Source organism: Mustela putorius, unplaced genomic scaffold (assembly GCF_011764305.1).
Source record: "Mustela putorius furo isolate JIRA1106 unplaced genomic scaffold, ASM1176430v1.1 tig00003871_pilon_pilon_pilon, whole genome shotgun sequence".
Classification (NCBI taxonomy): domain Eukaryota; kingdom Metazoa; phylum Chordata; class Mammalia; order Carnivora; family Mustelidae; genus Mustela; species Mustela putorius.
In genome coordinates, this window is record NW_025422023.1 from 10265606 (window position 1) to 10287633 (window position 22028).

General features: G+C 38.2%; 1 protein-coding gene across 9 annotated transcripts in view; it reads right to left on the minus strand.

The window, feature by feature from the left end:
* UBE2D3 (ubiquitin conjugating enzyme E2 D3) overlaps positions 1-17279 on the minus strand; it is a 28001-nt gene extending 10722 nt beyond the window's left edge. Inside the window, exons 1-4 of one of the 9 annotated variants that reach the window (XM_013054038.2) lie at positions 17170-17279; positions 15706-15860; positions 3370-3433; positions 3249-3301 (exon numbers count right to left, since the gene is read on the minus strand). In XM_013054038.2, coding sequence (XP_012909492.1) covers positions 3249-3301; positions 3370-3433; positions 15706-15729 — 141 coding nt within the window. In that variant the 5' untranslated portion in view covers positions 15730-15860; positions 17170-17279. Of the gene's footprint in view, positions 1-3248; positions 3302-3369; positions 3434-8347; positions 8927-15705; positions 15861-16588; positions 16608-16648; positions 16785-16895; positions 17095-17169 lie in introns of those variants that run through there. The other 8 variants (XM_004748150.3, XM_013054039.2, XM_013054037.2 and 5 more) reach the window with 8 other exon arrangements.
* Positions 17280-22028: the final 4749 nt, after the last annotated feature.

Here is a 22028-nt window from a genome sequence, read left to right on the forward strand (position 1 = left end):
TTCACTCTGGTTTTTTTCTTCTAATTTATCCCTTACCCTAATGCTGAAGTTGTCCTAAAACACAAGTTACATTCCTGCTTGAAATCTAGCATAGCTTTCAAGATAAAAGTGCAAACTCCTAAGCACAAAAGGTGCTTTATGGTCTCCTTCAAACCAATATAGCTGGTCTCATCTTCCACCTCTTCTCCATATGCTCTCCCTACTGGACTTAAAATATTTCACACATCTCCTTTTTCTCCCACTTGAAATATTCTTACCTGTATCCTTATCTTCTTCATCTCTAGGACCTTACCTACACTGTACCATCCATCTCAAGTTTAAACATCCTTAAAAAGATAATACAGCCTTCTCTTTGTTTAGTTCAATATGCTTGTTGCCCTTCTTTTATACCTTTCTATACAACAGTTATTAGTACCCAACACACTTATGTAACTTATATTTTCCTCTTCCTCTAGACTACAAAGTTCCTTAAAAAGGTACTGAAAGGGGAAGTTTTCACACATCATTAGCCTCTGCAGGAACTGACAAAATACACTTAAAATAAGTTGAAAAATAACCCTTAGGGACCAGTAAGACAATATCTATGAACCAATTATCTGACCAGATGGTTTCTGCAAGTGATTCTCCTCAGGCTGGTTACATTGTATTACCCCAAAATGGTACCTTCTTCCATGGCTATATCAAAGATTAGGTGGAAGTCAGGGTGGTTCTCTAAGTAACTTTAAACTATCTTTCTGCCAGTTCCATTTCCAATTAAAGAAACATCAAGTGTATAAACTATCCGATAAGGAGTTAATTTCTCCTAACTGCATCAACTGATAGTGGGAACTGCCCTTAATACAAAAAACCAAAAACTTAAAAACTACCAGTTTAAAAACCCCACAGCCAGCAGTGCTCTGTCAATTCTTTTGAAGATTTAATTTTTATTAGTATTTGTGCTTCCAAAGTACCCTACCTTTGGAAAGAATAAGCCAGTTCAAACAGTTATTAGGAAGAAGCATTCTGCCTCATAAATTTAATTATTGAGAACATTTCAAGACTAAAAATGCTAAAATCCAATAGACGACTCTGTACAAAACTTAAAATGAGATGTTCCAGTCCTTAGTCAGGAACCTTTACTTATGTGGCACTGTCAATCACTTTTACTGACCTAAGAAGTACTCCAAAGCAAAAGTACTTTTGTCACCATTTATTCTTTCAGCAAATCTGCAAATATATGGATTGTTTTATGACCAATGGCCCTATGTTTTAGCTCATGTCACATACTAACAAAATAAAGCAATGAGTGATATAATCAAACTGTAATGTTTTATCACAAAATACAATCAAAAGCCAAACTAAGAATGACTTCACTGATGACTCTACAAGGATAACTATTAACTACTCGCAACCTGGCATCTAAACGTGCTTAAATATAGTTTTTGCTTTTGTTAATCACGGAATATATATTTTTTATAAGATTTGTATTTATTTACTTCTCAAACAGAGCACACATAAGCAGGGGGAACAGCAGGCAGAGGGAGAAGCAGGCTCCCTGAGGAACAAGGAGCTGATGTGGGACTCATTCCCAGGACCCTGGGATCAAGACCTGAGCCAAAAGCAGACAGACACTTTAGTGCTTTATTAATACTTAGAACTAATTTTAATAATGAGGTCATTTTAAAGCACCATCTGGATGAAAGATGAAGCTTTTATTCGGTGCAAATTTTAAAATATTTTATTACATATGCTTTGAAAATGGGTTATCTATAATGAGAAAATTCTAGAAATTACAAATGCAAGTGCCTAAAAGGAAGGCAAAATGAGTGGATAGAAATAGTGTGAGACACAAGCTCCATATAAAAAAGGGAGGTAGCTGCTACTCCATCCCAAGCCATTATCTAGTCTGGCTTTTTATGTGAAGTTATCCAACTTTTAAAATGTTCTGAGGACCAAATTGGTTAAAAGTCACACTAAATTAACTATGTGTATTTAAAATAAATAAATCACAATTTTGTTACCAAATAAAAAGCAGCATTTTTAAAGCAAAATAAGATTTACAACAGTAAAAACAGGCCTTGAAAACAACTGGAAATGAACAATTCTGACACTGAATAGTTTCTTAAATTAGAATATAGACAGATTTCAAATTAAGAAGCTAAATATCCCCCACTACCACTATACCAAGTTTAACTATGATTCACAATCTCCTTACCTTTAAGTTCTAACATCATAATTACTCTAACTCAATCATTCCTGCTATGGATTTCCCATAAAATTTCTCCCACTAATCACTTCATTTATGTATCACTTACTTCCCACGTTAATCACACCTGTTTTAACTGTCTCTCCCAGTAGGTAAGTTCCTTAAAGAATGAGAGGGACCATGTCTATCCTTAATGGCTGGCACACAGTGAAGGATCACAATGAAGATTACAGTTACCAAAGTCGGAACTACGGAATAAAAACTTACTAACTTTTCCAAGAACCTTTCTCCTTTAAGAATGACAGACATCTATCTATAGACCACTAACTCACCAAGTACATTATTGACATTTATGCGGAGATTAAACCACCAAAGGGAGGGGTGCAGATTAAGACATACATATACCATAGAAGAGAAATCCTAAAGAGCCTTTCAAGTCAGAAAAATATTAAGTATTGTGCAAGATACAGTCTTACCCCAGGTTGTTTTACTGCGCTCTAATTCTGTGAAATTCTTAGATGGTATCCATAATTCTGAATATTCAATTATCCAGCATATACAGTTTCTTATCTACCCAGGATAGAAAGGAATTTTGCTGTATTCAAAATACCACTTTCTACCTAAAATTTTTCAAATTTTGTAAAAAACTAAGGAAGAATCAAGTATCAAAATAATACAATAAAAATAGATTTTCACAGCAGCAACAGGAATAAGATCTTTGAGTAACACCACGGTAGAGCCAGTTAAATTAATTGGCTCTATAAGTATAAGGAAGCTCTATGACAATGCTTTACATTCCTATGAAAGAAAACTAGCATAAGTGAAAAAAATATGATAGGCCAGAGATGCTATATTCTAGAACCTGAGTACAGGAACAGACACATAGCACATGTAACAAATTACTATTCATTGAATTGTTATGCCTTTCAAAAACAGTACAACTATGGCAATTCCAAAAAAGTACTACAATGTAATAAAATAAACAGAAGACTAAGTTAAATACAACTTGGTCAATGCTGAACCTTTAATCAAAAGCAAAATGTTTTAATTTCTTAATACTTACAGGTCCCATAATTGTGGCTTGCCAATGAAACACTAGGGAAATACAAAACAAAACTGTTGTTATCTAAACACATACAAGTTTTTTGAAATTAGCCATTAAAATCTACTTGAGAGTTACTTACTATCATCCCCAACTGGACCTGCAGAACATTGTGCTGGAGGGTCACGGGCCAAATCACTAAGTTCCTACACCAAAACAGAAAATGATGGGTCATGTAACCATAATAAAAAATGTAAGCAAGCAAAGAAAGCCAACTGTTTATTTTCACCCCATTCTTTAAGGAACATATAATCAGTTCACATTAATATATTCTAGTAAAAGAGAGAAAGCGTAAGTAGCCAGTCCAGATCCTGGGACATAGCAGGTATAAATATGAAAATTTTTGTTACACCAACGAAAGCTGTGCAAACCAAAAAAGTTCTATCAGATACTTTCATGGCTTAAGAACTTAAGACAAAGCAGTTCTCAATATCCTTAATACTCATGTTGTCTAATGAACTTCCCTGACATCTCAGAGTTTCTACCATCTCAAATCCTGCTATTTCCAAACCACACTATCCACAGACCTCATTTTCCACTTGAAAAATCGCTCATGGGGCTAGGTAGGTATTCGTTTTTGTTTGATCTTATTCCTGCAACTCAACCATGTCTTTTAGACAACGTTGAGTAAAATTACAACTCTGGAAGAACCTGAAATTTGCTCATAGTAAAAACATGCAGTTTCCAAAAGTCCACCCCACCTTGTATTTACAAATACATACTGAGCTCTTCCACATGACTTGTATGTAACACATATGGATAATGCAGTAAGAAAATAGTTGTTTCTTCACTGTTTTAAAATTTAAGACGATATAACTTTATCTATGTACATATATACCTATATATACATCTTTATAGGGATTTACAGACAGATCCATGAGGTAATAGTGGGCTTCTGAAAAAAAAAAAAAAAGGAATACACAATGCTGCAGAAAGAGAACTAGAGCAAATATCTGCCTCTGTTATACGGTCAAAATGCACTTTAGGAAATGGCCAATTGTTTGGGAGTGATCAATCTAGATTCACTCCATTAAAAAAAAAAATCAATGAAAAATCAATGCAGAAGAATTGTCCTTGTGGCAATCATTTCACAAAATATCAGAACATTATGTTGTATACCTAAAACTAAAAACATTACAAGTCAATTATATTTCAATAAAACTGGGGTGGGGGGTTGCTCTGATATACTCGATCTTGTTTCTGAAAACTCATACCACATTTGCTTTTAAGATTATTCAACAGCCAGACATCCCAAGATTCACAATTTCAGGATAATGGAAAACCAGATAATTTCTGCTTGCCTTTTAAATATACCTTCACATGTTCAGCATATGTAAAAATGGGAGAAAATTCATTTCAACCACTTTTGATCCTGATAATAGGAATTACAGAAACTCTTGACTAGAAATTAAACAAATGGTTAAAAGAAACTATGTATGGTTTTGGCTTAAAAATAAAAACAAACACCCTTACAAAGTATCAAGTGATTCTGAACCACATTAAATTTTTGAAAACTATTCCTTTTTTGAATAAAAATAGAAATGTAGGGGCGCCTGGGTGGTTCAGTGGGTTAAAGCCTCTGCCTTCGGCTCAGGTCATGATCCCAGGGTCCTGGAATCAAGCCCCGCATCGGGCTCCCTGCTTGGCAGGGAGCCTGCTCCCCCCCCCCACCCCCGCCTGCCTCTCTGCCTACTTGTGATCTCTGTCCAAAAAAAAAAAAAAAAGTACTTACAACTTGAATTGACTATTATGAAGCAAATTACTTTTTCATAGGCCAAATAAGTTTTCATATGGTATTTACTTACATCCCATAATCAGCCACTTTTATTATAATGGGAATCTAACACCATCTCAATGCATAAAAATTTTACTGTACGGGGCACCTGGGTGGCTCAGTGGGTTAAGCCTCTGCCTTCAGCTCAGGTCATGATCTCAGGGTCTTGTGATCAAGCCCTGCATGGCAGAGAGCCCGATTCTCCCTCTCTGCCTACTTGTGATTTCTTTTTCTGTCAAATAAATAAAATCTTAAAAAAACAAACAGGTCTTTTAAATCATGTACCAGCCCTCATCTCTAAGATAACAAGTAATTCTCATAACATTATTATGCCTATAGCATAAGCAAATGAGATTACAGAATAATATCATAGCAAGGAAAAAATATGGGAGAAAGCATAATTAACAAGTCATTTTAGACATTCTTCTATATATATATATATAACATTTTGTCTACTCAATAAGTATCTTACCCCGCTTTCATGAAAATGTTTTTTCCTCCAAACTTGTGATTGTAGTGTTCGGTTAATGGTGGCTGACAATCACCTGTTACTCAGGGCTAATCACAGAATTTTGTTACTTTGGCCTGTGATTAGCTCAAAGGGTTGCAAAAGCAACCCAAGCCAGGACCTGACCTAATCAAGTCCATCCATCTCTGCCCGGTTTTTCAAACTGAAGCTGGAACACTCTTCCCTCTAAATCAAAAGCTGTATGATTGTGACCTAGAGCTGTTGGCAGCCATGTGCCCTGAAATTACATGGTGAATCCAAAGAAAAAGAGATCACATTGAGCAGTGGAGATAATAAAAGCTGACTTGGCATATACACGTGCAATTTTAGTCCCTGAGGTTATAGCTTGTTCTGGGTTCCTATAGCTATTTCCTTTGATTGTTAACCACTCCAGTTTTCCTTCTAATAAATCCAAAGGGGGAAAAACCCCAAGCGTGAGGAGACCCATTCTAAGGCAGAGAGCTACTGGGACCCACATAGACTTTACCCACTAAAGCACAATGTAATGCTCAAGTCTTGTTTTCTTGAAAAACATGTAAGAAAGAAAACTAAGTGAAGCAGTCTTAAAATTAAGCTAGAGGGAGCAGTCATGTGTCCTGTCTAGCAACTTTTAATCTAATCACAGAACCCAGAGGTTAATTTAAATTCATTTCTAAAATGAAAAGTGCAATATCTGCTATTAAAGTTTCACTATCAAAACATTTATTCGCTTATAGGAAGACTGCATTTTTGGTATCCAGCAGGTTAGGTTTGAATAATACCAAGATAAAACATGAATGACTTTCCCAACAGACTGAGGTAATATCAAGTAAGCAAAATGCAAAAACAAAAAACTACATTTCAACAACTCAAGTGCTTAAAATAAAAGCATTCAAATACTTTGTAAATCTTAAAAAGGTAACCACTAACCTTGCGAGGGTTTAAAAACAGTGACAACTGAGCTGGGTCTTGATGGAAAGGGATAAGCATTCCAAACAGAGAAACTCATTCAAAGTTGAGGGTGTGAAAGAACACAAGGCTGTAAAAATTTGCTTATAGTCTTACATACCAGAAACACAACAGGGTATAGGTAGAAAGTAACCCATGTGGCCAGAAAGGTTAACCATGGCTAGGATCTTCCTTGGGTTTGAATATGTCAGACTACCCCAAACACAATGGGAAACGAACATTTTTGTTTTAAAGATTTACTTACTTGAGACAGCAAGCACGGTGGGGGGGCCACGCAGAGGGCACCCTACATGGGCCTCAATCTCACCAACTCATGAGATCATGACCCAAGCTGAAACCAAGAGTCAGATGCTCAACTGAGCCACCCAGGTGCCCTGAACCATGGATAGTTTTTAAGCAAGAATAAGACAAATCAAATTTGGTTTTCACTATTTTTTTATATGTATGGACAAATACTACATTAGGAGGGATTCTCTGAATTTAACTTACTAGGTCATATCCCCAAAGTACCCATAAATCTGTGTACCAACCTGTTAGTTAAGCAAAGCTTAACATTTTTACTACTTCCATATTTTAAAAAAGAAAATGTTGTAGATATAATTGACGATCCCTCATATACTCCTCAAATTCCATTTCCTTTCTCCCACAGTAGGTAACAGATTATCCCAAATTTGGCTTCCACTATTTCTCCACATTTTTACACTCTACTAGGTATGTATCTTTTCACACATAGTATTGTTTTGCAGGTTTTCAAATTTTAAGAGATAAAAAACTATGAATACATAGTTATACAAAGACCTATATCTACATATTTCTATGTATGTCTACTATTCAGAACACTGGCTCTTAACACTGTTTATAATAAGGACTTCTAAGACCAATTTAATTACAGCTCTTCTATCCCCCCAAATACACACATACTTGCACAAAATTTTAATTTGTGGGGTTATCAAAGACCCATCCCCATTTTGTAGGAATCCCTAATACAAAGGACAGAGAAGTAAGTAACTACATTAGGAAGCTATAGCAGTAATTCAGGTGAAAGAAGAACAGGAGAACTAAGTCACTGAGGATGATAAAAGATCTTAAATAACAAGCATTTTATTTTTAAAACAATCTTATGGAAACAGGCCTTCTTTCTATTTTTCCATCAGATCACCTTACTAGGGGAAAGAATGCATTCAAAGTGTAGGACATACTACTCTTTGGTGTCTCTACTAGACCACTTGAATATTAGAGGTCTAAGGATGGATTTCCAAATGGTTGCTTTTTCAAAAGGGTATCCTTACATCAAAAATGTAGTTTAAAAATTTGATATGGCATTTGGAAAACTGAAAAAAAAAATTTCAACTGTACCAACTCAAGTCTTTATTCTACTCAAGGTATATTTATTGGACTTAAGATAAATTTTCAATGAAGCATCTACTCAAAGATTACTCAAAAGTAATTTTGTCTTTGGTTTTAACTTTACGAAATGACTTTAAACCTGAAATTTTCATAGGCTTTAGGGACAAAAACAGTTTGTAAAATTATATGAAGAACTGAAACCATTAGCTCTTTGCTTCCTAGCAGGGAGAGACAGTGGCAAGGACCAAAGAGAACAGCTCACATAATAGCACCTATAAAGGGTTCATACTGTTGACCACCCCTTTCCCCAAGAACGGCATTACTAAGGTTGTCTCTTGGCCAACTATTAAGACCACTAAAATAGCAAAGAGGCTGGCAGGGAGACTGGCACACACTAGGAGTGGCTAACGGCTCCACTCACAGTGAATCAACTCTAAAGCTGACCAAGGGCATACAAGGACATAAAGAAAAATAAAACCTCACCAAAGTTAGACATCTCTTTGCCATGGTGTGTTCTTCTGGAGGATATTTTCCTTTTGGATCATCTTCCTATGAACTGCTTCTCCTAAAACCTTCCTGTGAAACACCTGGCTATCATGAGAATCCAGGCCTCTTCTCACTTAGAAATACGCTTCTCCTTCCCATTTAAAAGCCTAAACAGACTCATAAGGAGTCAAGCAAATCTCTCTGTAAGGAAACCAAAAGGTACAGCTTAAGCCACTGAGCATTCTCATCTGGAGGCATGTAATTAAACAGTAAAGAATCTGACCATTCCTTTTCTGAGACTCATAAGAGAAAGCCTACAGTTTATCTTGAGAAAGATCTTTGCTTTGATCATTTTAGCACACAATATCTCTTTGACAGTTGACTGTTAGAAGCAAATCATGAAAAGGCTGAGACACTTGCTTAGAAGTCTAAACACACTGCTAAATATTTGCTTCTTGCTTCTCTCATTACACGTTACTCATTTCAAAGAAGTGAAAGGACGGACATAGACTATGAAGAACAGGAAACCAAGGTATTAAACACAAAGGTATCAGAAGTGATAGAGACATAAAAAATGGTCTCTGCCTTTAAAGAACTTGTAAATTGGGAATTAAGAACTATTTATGAATGATGAAGCTATACAGTAGCCACTTCAGATCAGTGTCCAGTAAGTTAATAGGAGTAACTGTTTAAGCATTCTGCTAATCGTTCTTCAAATGATAGCCTCTACTTATGTTAGATTAACATAACCAAAGTCAGCATTTATGAAAACAAAGATGATTGCTATGGTAACACCAAGTTCACAGGTTCCATCCTTGAGTAATTAGCACCACCAAGTTCACAACCATTTGTCATCCCATACTCCACCATTCATCTTGAACATTATCACACAAAGGTCAGAATGATAGTAGTATCATAAATACAATTCCCATCATCACTTTTGGGGAAACTGAGAAGTTCATGCCATCACCGAAAGATAATTTCTTGTATTAAAGAGTCCACTTCTTTAAAAACTTCTGACTTAAAGACAAGATGTGTGTAACTATGTGAATCAGTGTCATACAGACGGTCCTGCCTCTTAAAACCTATACTGAGTAACAGAAACTACTACCTTGGGGGCTGGATGAGATGAGGCTATGAGGTGGAAGGCAAGAAGAGAGCCTTTACAAGAAATTTTGAGGTAAGAATCACCCTCAAGGAGCCTTTACAACCTAGCAAAATATAAAGGTACACACTCAGACCAATGTCAGGATGAAATACAGTATAATTGCCTAATTAGGCAGATGAGAACTGCTCTAATTGTTCTTATAAAGATCAGGTTTACCATGAAGTAGAAATTTGTATTAGATTTAATGCTCTGAAATTTTTACATACCATGTGTAGACACAAATGGTAAGGAAAGAAACAGCATACATTTCAGAAATGTATCCTTACCATAAGTTACTTAACAAGGAAGCTTAGCAAAATATTTTGGGATCTGAACAATTTCATGGAGCTATAGACTCAAAATAAGAAGGAATAGTCACTTTAAAATCACTACAGCTTGGAATTTAGAATTTGAGAAATAGTTAAAATTTCTTTTACCTTAAGGATTAACAGGTACGTAGGTTCTACAAACCATGTCTCATTGTATCACTGACACTACATTAATTTCCTGTTTAGTTGTAATTACAGGTTAGACAATGTGCTAGTTTGCCTGATTAGACAAGATACAAAGAATGGGTTGAATAATACTACAATTTTCTTTCTTTAAATCACCACTTAAGTCACTTAAAATTATTCAAAGCTATTTTTCTGTAAGCACTATCTAAATGAGCAAAACAGCCAAATTTAGGTTCTCAGCTTTGATATATAAAAGCATACAAGACATTTCATAAACATAAAAAACAAAATTAACAACAGTCCAGTGGTGGAACACATCCAATTATAAATTAGCTTTGAAATGCTAACAAGACTAAGATGAATGTGAACAAGTACTCCATTCTAAAAATGAACCAGTAACCAAGTACTGATTCACAACTGAAACCTACGAGACCAAATATGACATATCCAGCAATGAAAAGTTGAAGGCCCGAATGAAACAAGATCATGTTGAAGGTATCGTTAGAGATAAAAATCAGATGTTAAGGGAGAGTATAAAACACTTCATTGAATTTTTCCCTTCCCCAAAGGCAGAGGGTAGTTTTGAGACTCTTACATACCAAGGTTAACTTGGCTAATAAGTTATTCAGTAAATTCATCTGTTCTGAATTACACCATTCAATTTTCAAATAAGATCACTATTGTAGCAAAACCAAAAAGAATACAAAATTTTCCATTTAAATAATGAAAATCCTTTAACTTTGCTTATTTCAAAATTTTGACACTGAGAATTAACTACAGTTAGAAAAACCACCCTGAGATGACAAAACATAGTATAAGTAAAATATTTAGATAAACTATCTTTAATAATAATGGGTAAATCTGATATATGAATAGCCCTTTCTTTTCAACAGGTGTTTCTCATACTAGATTTATGTTCTTAAAAGGTAAGTTGCACAAGGTGACAAACACCTATTCGTGTGTTTATATGCTTGTTTCTTCCACTCAAAGCAGAGACTCTCATGGGTAATGACAAGGCTTCCTCATTTTTCTTTATCTCTTGGGACTAGACTACTGTGCCAAACAGTAAAACCTCAGTAAGTATTGATTAAATGATTATTGCTAAGTCTGTGGATCTTAACCAGAGGAAGGCCTCAGAATCATCTGGGTAATTTCAAAATTATGCCTGATCCCAGAGAAAATGATTCCATAAATATGCTTAGTTCCCATATACCATATTCTTTAAGATCTCTGCTCAATATCCTGATATATAAATGCAACTCGTGTCAAAACCCACAAACCGTAACATATTCTACAGAAGGCAAAACCCAATCTAAGACTTGAGATTTCAACCTGAAAACTTTCACGTCAGTGGTAGGAACCTAGTATCTTCTTTACTAGAAAGGGATCATTATAGTCCAAAGGATTTGGAAAATCTTCAAGAATTGACTGTACCTTAAGACTAACAAGGGGTACTGAGTCCTTGAGTTAAGTAACATATAACCTAACAACACATACCTTGTAAGTAGTTTTCCTCTAGTGCTAGTAAGAGTATTCAACTTTGTATTCGTAGGAGTAACGACAACTAGAATAACTGCAGATAAGCAGGATGATCAAAGCAATGTCAAAGTAAGTCACTCTTAATAAAATTAACACCAAGGTCACCATCAGCATCCATGAGTCACACAACCGTCCCACAAATTGAGCTAGCTACTGAAGCACCTTGGGGATCTTAAAGAGACACCTGCAAAACCATGTATCTGGTTTATAGGCTCTTTGGGGACAAGAGTATTTTAAGATATCCCTAACAGTTGGCACATGGTAGTTTCCATAGTCCTTGAAGAGACTAATCAAAAAGGAACTCACTCCTGCTTTCAAAACTTAGCAGTCAACAGCTTAGTTCACAAATTAGCTATTACCTGGGTGTAAGAGTCAAGTCAAATCCCAATTATTTAAATGTGGCCTGGGAGAAGAGAACAGCTTATTCCAGGTAGCAAGACCAAATAACATTCACTGGATAAGACAGAAATTGAAATGGTCTGAAATAGCAGAACAGCATGAAGTTTAAGAGCTTAAGCTCCCAAGGCAGACTATCTGATCTGAATCTCAGTCTCTTCTTACTAACTGTGAGACTGGATAAGGAACTTAACCTCTCTGTGCCTTTTCTTTAGATATCACTGAGTAATAAAGTGCCTCTATCTCAAGAGAATTGTGAGGATTAAATGAACTGATTCTTATAAAGGCCTTATGAACAGTGCTGCGTATGTAGTAAAGGGTAAGTCCTAGCTACTATCAGCAGTACAATAATGCACAAGAAAACATTTTTGATTACCAAAAACCTAAAGGATGATGATGTAACAGTTAAGACACATTGTGGAGCCACACTGTCCAGGTTCTGATCCCAGTTCTGCCTTTCAGTGCCTCAGGTTTCTAATCTCGAAATGGGGATAACAATTTAATTGTAACTACTTCCTGGAGTTGTTGTAATATTAAATGAGTTAATGCTGGTGTCTCAAATAGTTCTGACACATTGCAAACACTCAAAACATTATTCTTCTAGGCTCGGCTCACATATTTTATGTAGTTCTTTCTAAACGCCCCAAAACACAAGCACTGTAGTTACTTTAATAGCAGTAGTAAAATTGTCTGTGGTTCTCAACCACTAATCAACTTGGGAGTTCCCATTTTTGATTCTTGTTGTTTAATAAATAGCACTGTAAAACCATACTACAGCTTATTAAATAAATAACACAGAAGAAAACCAAGTTAAGATTATATGATAAGGCTGCCTGGTCTAAGAAATACTCAAAATATTGTAATGTAGCTTTAGAAAAAACAAATCCAAAGGCTAATCAAATAAACTATTAATGGCTAAAAATATCCCCACGCTACCATTTCAATAAAGTATCAACAAGGAATACAGATATCTTAATATTTGGAACTTGGGAGCTTCAGAAAGTAAATTCAAAATAAACAGGTAGGGGCACCTGGGTGGCTCAGTGGGTTAAGCCTCTGCCTTCGGCTCCAGTCATGATCTCACGGTCCTGGAATCGAGCCATCGAGCCCCGCATCCGGGTCTCTGCTCATCAGGGAGCCTACTTCCTCCCCCCTTCCTCTGCCTGCCTCTCTGCGTACTTGTGATCTCTGTCAAATAAATAAATAAAATCTTAAAAAAACAAAAACCCAAACAGGTCCATGACAGAAGAAATACCACACTAACATCAATGCCTACTTGACCTTGTATTTCTAGAACACAGGACCCTAAAAGAGCCACTTCCCATTAACTATCTACTCACTGAAATTCTTTGGATCTTGGATCTTTTCCCCTCCAAGTTTCATCATGTGTTTCTGATATTAACAGCTAAGCATCAAGCCATAAGCCTTTCAAAAACTTTGTATAGGTTGAATGAACCGTCCCACATAAACACTGTTTCTTCCAATTTGTAAAGTATTATGTCTAGTTTCTGTATTACACATACCTTCAAAATATTTCTAACAGAAGTCAATCTGGTACTAATGAAAACAACTAAACCAAGAAAGTTCTTTAAAGTCTCTGAAGATTAAAAATAGTGATATAAAATAGCAGTAATAATAATCTGAGTGCCATGTGCCAGGGGCATATTCAAAGCCACACGTCAACCTCTTTAATCCTAAAATAAACAAAATCTAGAAACCTAAACCCGTTTTTGCTCATTGCCGCATCCCTAGAGTCTAGAACATACTAGGCACTCAACTATTGTTCGTACATAACAAGTATTTGTTTCATAGAAGCACACAAATAATTTGCCCACTCCTAGAACTCTAAGTGGAACATTTCTACCCCAAAGTTCACATTCTTAACTATTATATTGCCTCTCTAGATCTTTTAAATCATTAAGTGGTGTCACAGCAGCTGGGTATCACCTATAAAAGAAAAAAAAAAATAAATGAGACCTTCCTTTGAAGTGTGCTGTTCCACACGCATAAAAAGCTATGGATTTGAGATTATTCCACATCTTAGTTTCCTGAACTAATTCTCATATATAAAAGATTTTGATCTGTACTAAATGTTATATTCCTTATATTAACTATGCTGTAAAATAGGACTATGCTTCTCCAATCGTACTGCTGGCCTCAGAAGTGGTCAGAGAGGTTTAATCTAATCCTTTTGACTTAAAATCTTAACTCCTAAAAATTTGTACCTCTCCTTTTCCATTCTCTCAAAAACAATGATTTTTTATATTTCACATAAACGCACAATGACAAAGCAATGATGAACTAAAATCAAAATTCAAGATTTCAGCCTCAATACATTGCCTGAAGATCTGCAGTCAAATGCTCTATCCCTGAGCTATAACCCCCCATCGCCTGAAGATCTGAACCATTATCTTTCATAATACCAGTTTGGTCAAATACACTCCAAAGTTACAGGTATTAAATAAAATTAGGCAGCATCAGGTCTACTTACTAAAGCCAAGTCTTTCCCATTCCTTCCACGTAGAACCCCTTTTAAAAAAGTAATCCATCCAAGCCAAAGTTTCTAACTCACAACATCCTCTGTCTCCTAGTTTTAGTAAGGCCGAATTTATTCCATGACATTTTTTTCAAGTTAGCTGTAAATACTCCACCCTCCTCGATTGTGCAAGAACCAAACACACCACACATACACAAGTTACAAAAAAGGGCAATACAGTCTCAGAGTTTGAATATAAAGTCTCCAGCATGACGTCTTAAGAGCGGCATACAATCTGATGTCAAAGTTAACATTTAACAAAGAACTTTATTTCATATTATTACGAAAGGAGATGCCGGAAAAAGCCTGAACCAGTTAAAGCAGCCGCCATCTTAAAATGCGGGATAGAAGTTAGAGCAAGAAAATGAGACTAAACCACCGGAGGTGGAGGTTCCGCTCACCCCCCTCCTACTTCGAGCCTCGAAAAATCCCATTTTTTCAACTTCTATCGATAGTTCAGTATCAAACCACGTTTTAAGTAGCGAAACAATCTTCTCCGAGGGTGTTATTAAATAAGATGAGGCAAAAATAGGTACACTGAACCTCCCCTTACTGCCATCACACCCCTAGTCCTCCCTCCCCCCAAAAGAAGGGAGCTTCCAGAAGCCTTTTACATCAGTTCCCAGTGTCCCTCTGATAAATACTTTCGGGTGAGAAGTCTAAACTACAAAACATAGGAAGTGGTAACATAGTGTCAGCCCATCTCCTCCCAACCCCACTTTTTCTTGTGTAACCTGCCCAGAGTCAATGAAGTTTGACTAGGCTCAGTGACTACTCTTCCGCCACCAAGAGACTTCTACACCGACCCCCCAACTAAGTTCGGGACCCGACAAATTTCAATGATCTTTTCCCCTATGAATTTGCCATGGTTCTTCCCCCTAGAAAACCCAAGAGCCTTGCTCTTACAACTGAAGTTTTTAAGCACCGAGAATAGAGAGCGCCATGACATTTGCTGGAGCGTTCTCGACAAATCTTGACCCTCAAACAAGACTAAATCTTCTTTCAGAAGTAGAACCAAACCGCCTGAAATCACTCCCCCCCACCCCTAATTTGAACCGATTCCAGTGAAACACACTCAAGATAACCTCTCACTTGCTACAAGTGTTCTGTTGCTAGCTTTAAGCATCATTTCTTTAAAGTACATCTGCGTTTCCCATCCCCCAACAGAAGTGACCCAAGGAGAGACGTTTTCATAATTATACTTCCTCCCCACCCCCACGCTTTCCTCCGAAACTGAGCCTTGCATTCCTCCCACGACCCCATTCCCAGCCCCACGGGTTACCTTATTAATCCGTTTCAGCGCCATAGTCTGTGCTTTTCGTCTGGCTCCTCACTCTCTCGGTGTGTGCTCAAAGGTCCGGCCAAAACTCTTGATTATCCGGGCGGCAGGGAAGGATTGTCTCTTCGTCTCACACCGGCTCGGCCAGACACAGGCGCCTTTTGCAAAAACGGAGCAGATCAGCACTCGCACGGGCCCCGGAGAGACCCTGATGAATCCAGGTCCCTTAAAACGGTCGCGCTCCGGGGTGGGTGGGCTGGCGTGGCAAAGCCACCAACAGCCTCTATGCCGTGCTTCGGCCCGAAGAGGAGGCAAGGGTGACGGGAAGAGCGGAGGGGCGGCTACAAGTTTGACTTCCCGGCCTCTCGAAAGGAAGAGACCCGGGTGGGAGAGGAAGAGGCGTAGGAGAAAGGGGTGGGTGCGGGGCAGGGTCCGGAGCCCAGCAGAGGAGGAGCCGGGGCCTAGTCGGCGCTATGCCGGCGTCACTAGGGCAAAGAAAGGCTGGGGGGGGGGGAGGGGGAAACAGGAGACTCCGGACTGACGCCGGGCTTCTTTCGGTTTCTGCTCAAAGGTGCGGCCAGTAAGGGGAAGGAAATAATAGAGAAGAGACTTGATATATGTTGCTGTCCCCGCAACTAGAGCTATTCTGTGTCGGTCCCTGACGCCACCGTACACTCCGCCTTCCAGCGCGCTCCCGCACGCGCCCGCCCAGCCACCGCCACCACGCGCCCGTGCTGCCCCTGAGGCTCCGGCTTAGGCGCGAGGACGCGCCCATTCCCCCACCCCCTCAAACAGGAGAGGCCCTGGCTTCCCCAGCCTTCCCACCCCACCCCACCCAACAGGCTGGTCACTCAAGCCACTCCAGGCCTGTGTTTCCCCCTCTTACCCGGCCGGCCAGTGGGCCGGCCCCCCTTCCCTTCCCCTAGCCGTCCACACCCACGCGTACAGAGGGGCCGGGGCCTCCCTCAAGCTGCGGCCTCGGCCTCCTCCCCGCGCGGCAGCTGGTGCCTCCCCGGCCCTACGGGGCTCACGCGCACGACACAGCCACAAGATGTCCGCTCTGACGGAACTACTGCCAGCTGCCACGCTCCGCCCCTCCCCCCTCCTCCTGCCTCTTCACCGCCGCGTATCAGTCCGCCAACGCCGCCGTCGCGAGCACAGGACGAATCTAAGGGTGAAGGGGGACGGTTTACTTCCTACGTCCAGGGCCGAGGTTATCCGTGCTACCCCCTTTTCCTCCTTTTCGGAACAGCACCTTCTTACTAAACAGATCGGAGATTGGACTGGGAGGGCGGGGGCCGGAGGCGGGTCATGGGCTTGGGGGGGAAGGGTGGACGAGCGGCGGAAACCCTCAGCCTCAGAGAAGCATCGAGAACCGGAAGGAGACCATGGGAGGAAGGTAATGGAAGCGGCAGCTGCGCGGTGGAGACCCACGCCCCTCCCAGCAGCGTCCCCCAATTTCCTCACTTGGTATTGAGGCGACGGATCTCGCGAGAACCTCGTGGCTGGCTAACAGGAGCTATAACTCTGCAATGACTTAAGGGCAGTTTTGTGCGCTCTTCCGGGTGGGGGCCCGCCCACAAATCCACAAGTTCTCGCGAGATGCAGTAGGAACCGGCTCGAGTTGGGGCGGGCCGTGTCCTGGAAGCACCGCCCCTGAATGGTCATGCTGGTGGGAGGGAGAGGAAATGGAATTCCCCCGACGGGTTAGAGCGCGCGCCGACACATCGGTCTTTCACGCGCCCAATCAGGAATGTGCGGTGGGCGGTACCACGGTCTAATTACTAGATACCTTTAGTCCTGCTTGATCCGGGCTTTTGAAGTTTTCGGTGAAGCAGGTGAGCGGTATTTACTCGCTTGCCTGTGTGGGCTGGTTAATCAGTAGGAGGAGGCACCTTTCGAAATGGAAAGAGTCATTTTAAGTAGAACCTGGTGGACCGCTGATCAGCGCTCTCACGTGCCAAAATGGAGCGCGTTTCTGACCTAGAAGGTCAGTCCTGAAAGAAGTGGGCCCATGCAGCCCTTCCCAGAATTACAGCAGGCTGGAAATCAAATGCAACTATGAATTAACATAAAGAATGGGGAGATAGGGGCGGGGTATTTATTTGCCTCTCACGGTCCGCCAAGATTGAGGTACGGGAATAGACTAAATATATTTTTCTTCTTTTTGCTCTGTTCCATTTTCTAGATCCACAAAATTGGCAAAACTTAAGAGCTCAGAGTTTGGGGTCTCAACTGAAATAAGGGGGGGGGGCAGAAATAGAATTGGCCTGTTTTAATCTTCCCGGTGTAAAATACGGAGATGGTGGTTTTGCTCTCTATCCTTCAGGCAAAGGGTAGTACGACATTCAGGAATAAAGAACGGCAATAAATAAATGAATAAATGGGATAAAGGTAAGTGCTGACTTGTTTAAAGCACTTGTAAAGTGCTGACTTTTCTAACATTCCTTTCTAACCTAACGAAGTGGATATTTAAAAGAATTAAATAGAAGTATAAACTTGTTTTTAAAATATACATTAAAAGAAAAGCAGCAAGTTCTTTCTTGTTAAAGTATTACCTAATAACGGAAATAGGCCTGTGATGAATGGGCTAATGTATACTGTTTCAGTGACCAGAATGAGTGTCATAGAGCAATTAGTGAAACAGTGCTGCTCAAACTAGTGTGAATTTGAATCACCTAAGGATTTTGTTCAGAATGCAGATTTTGATTTAGTAAGCTTTGGTGGAGCATGAGATTCTACAGTTTTAACAAACTCCCAAGTTTTGCATATTATTCTGGTCAGAAGACAATCCTGTGAGTAGCAGAGCACTAAAGTGCTCATCACATAGCCTATTTCCCGTCTTCCAAAATAATCTTTTTTCTCTGTTTTAACCAGCCTAATATAGTAGAAACACAGAATTAGGCAGTTGGGGTAGAGCGTGAAATCCAGGTTTGAGTTCTTGCTCTATGCCCATTTGTGTGATACTGTGTGGTTAACTTACTATCCTAGTTTCTTCCAACATTTGAATTATACATAATAATAGCTGTCATTTTTCACAGGGTTATGGTATGGTTCAGATGTCATAAAATAATTGAAAGGGTGCTGTAGACTACAGTGGTGTATAAACCTAAGTTATTAACATAATCAGTCAGACATTAACTGGCCATAATGTGATACCTATGTAGGAATAATCATAAATATAGGTAATGTTTATGCAACACCTGTCATTTGTCAGGTACTGTGCTTATTAATCTCTTTACAAATAAAGAAACTGATGCATAGGGAGATTGTTACTAATCCCAGGATCACATAGCTAATAAGTGGTAGAAGTAGAATTTGAACCCTTGCAATTAACTTCCGGGTATTTAACGAGTGGAGTTTCATATTGTCTTTTAATTTAGAAAGTAGGAGAATAGGGTGTTTTATATTTCTACTTATAATGTCCTCTGAATCTAGTTTTGTTGACTTATTTCTCCCTCTGTTTTGTTATTTCAGAACCCAAGGTTACAAGAGTGGTAGGAAACATTCCTACCTACCCAAAGGCAACTCAAAATATCCAGGAGTTCCATAAAGAAAAATCCCAGATAAGCCATTTGTATTACCCTAATCTAAACAGTCTTTCAGTATGAAAGTTCCATATAATGGAACATGTTAATGCTCTTAATTAACAAAGCACAGCAGACTGGGACAAATTTGAGGTCAGAGTTCTTAACTTTTGTGCGACAGACCAGACAGACCACGCTGGCAGTCTGGTGTAGCCATGGACTCTTCTAAGAATAATGTTTCTAAATGTTTAAAATAAAATTCATAGCAATGGTAATAATATGATATAAAGTATCTCATTCCTAGTGGTGATACAGACATAGGTATAGCTGTTTGTCGCTTACATTCAAAATTTAAGGCAATGCTAAATTTCAGTTAGAGATTAGTAAAAATAAAGATTTTTTTTTTTCTCCTCCATCAAAGTCCACATACACCCTGGATTCTATCCAAGAACTTCATGATAAAAAATTTTTGGTAAAGTCTAGTGCGCTTACTCTTCTTAGTGAGCCTTGAGGGGATTGTAAAATTTTAACATGCAGTTATAATTTATATTCATAACAGTAGTGATTAATTTAAAAAAGTTTAATTACTACCAATATACTCATTAAGAGTGCATGGAAGTACATACTAGTTTTAGGAAATAGTTTTATTTCATTTGTTGATTTTTTTTTAAAAACTAAACCTATAAATATATCCTATAGAAGACTTTCCTGTCCAGATAACTTATTCCCCAAGCATTCTGGTAACTTAGGTTTTACTATGTTATTCTTTCTTATCACATACCTTTGCAAATACGATGTGGTAGAAGTAAAATGAAAATAATAACCAAAGATTAAATTAAAATACTGTATAAATTTTTTAATGAGTGTTAATCATTATTTTTTGAAGTACTATGAGTGGGGTCTTTTTTTTTTTTTAATATATATTTTTAAGACCTTATGTATTTATTTCTCAGAGAGAGAGAGAGAGCGTGCGAGCACAGGCAGGCAGAGTGGCAGCAGAGGCAGAGGGAGAAGGCAGAGAGAGAAGGCAGAGAGAAGAGCAGACTCCCCGCTGAGCAAGGAGCCCGATGTGGGACTTGATCCCAGGACACTGGGATCATGACCTGAGCTGAAGGCAGCCACTTAACCAACTGAGCCACCCAGGCGTCCCTGAGTGGGGTCTTTTAATTCATTATCTTATAAAATCTCTTTTATATAGATGAAACACTCAGGGTCTTAAAATTATTAACTAATTGTCAGGATTTAAACCTAGGCAGTCCGACCTCAAATCTCACACTCAACTAGTAAGCTATTTGATTATTTTTTAGTCCTTTGATTCTTAGTGAATATTAATTTGCCCAATAGTGCAACAAGTACATATTTGCTGTCTCAACTTCTTATGCATTTTGTAGTATTCCAAGTAAAATTCCACCCAGTGACTGAAAGGAATTTTCTAAACTTTTCCTTTGCAGCAGTATTGCTTATGGTATCCAACACCACCTTTAAATAAGTGGGTGACCGTTTGGGGCTGGACAATTGTTATGCAGAGGTTCTTGTTGCAATAAAGTTTTGCTTAGAAAAATCCACTTATGCCTTTGCCTGCCCTACAGACATACTTTCTCATCTGAAATCAAGACTTTGTTTTATAACGGTGCCACTATATTTTTATGTTGGCCACTGTCAAGGTTGTATACAAGAAATAATGACATACAAATAAATGTTAATATATGAAAGTATAGATTATATATGCTGGAGACAAGTGGTTGTGTAATCCCCAATTTTTATTTGGCAATGAAGTGAATTTATTGGTTGATTAGATTTCCTGTTTATTTTTTTTTCTTGTAGTTACATTAGCAAACTTAACAATGTTACTCAGTTTTGTTAAGGGTAGAAATAAAAGGAACATACATGGCTTAGAAGCATTTTGATGCTTTAGAGCAGCCTAGGATTAGCTGAAAATTTAAAACGCTATTTACAAATCTAGTGTTAGAACTCCTTTTACAATTGCAAATAAAGTTAAAAGTGACTCTCATTCATTTGACTTTTTGAATTACAGTGGTTGAAATGTCTATCTGATAAAAAGGAAAGATTTTTTTATTTTACAGTGTTATAAAGGGCTAAAAAGGTTTTATATATGAAAGAAACATTGACATTCAAAAATTAATATAAATACAAAAATGTTGAAAAGGTGAGCTTTAAAAAATCCTTAGTGAATATTGAAGTCTCAAAAAATGTTGAAAAGGTGAGCTTTAAAAAATCCTTAGTGAATATTGAAGTCTCAAAAGCTTCCTAATTGTGGTAGATCAGATCTTGCGTGAATTGACATAAAATGCAAGAAAAATATAAAGGTTCAAGAAAATTAGTATAAAAGCGGCAGTGAAGTAAGTAATAACTAATGAAATTTGTCAAAGTCCTAATGTTACATGAACATATCAGCAAAGCCACATAATTATAAAAACCTGAGTACCAGGCTTAATTAAAATGTACTTTTGAATAAATACAGTTAACATAGATTGATACGTATACTTAGGTTTATTGAGTCTGTATTTTCAGATCTTTGTAACTTTGTCATGGAATTTTATAACTTGCTAAGGATACTACTTGCTCTAATACACTGTATGCCATTTTATTAGTTTAAATTGTAAATGCTGTGATCCAGATTTTATATTCGAATCTGTGCTTACATATGCTGCTTGGAATAGGTAATTTAGAACCCAAGTCAACCAAATGTTATTTCATATTTGCATAAAAATTAAATTATCCCTTCTCTGTACTTTACCAGTTCAGGTCTCATTTTATGATCAAGACAAGTTAATGTGG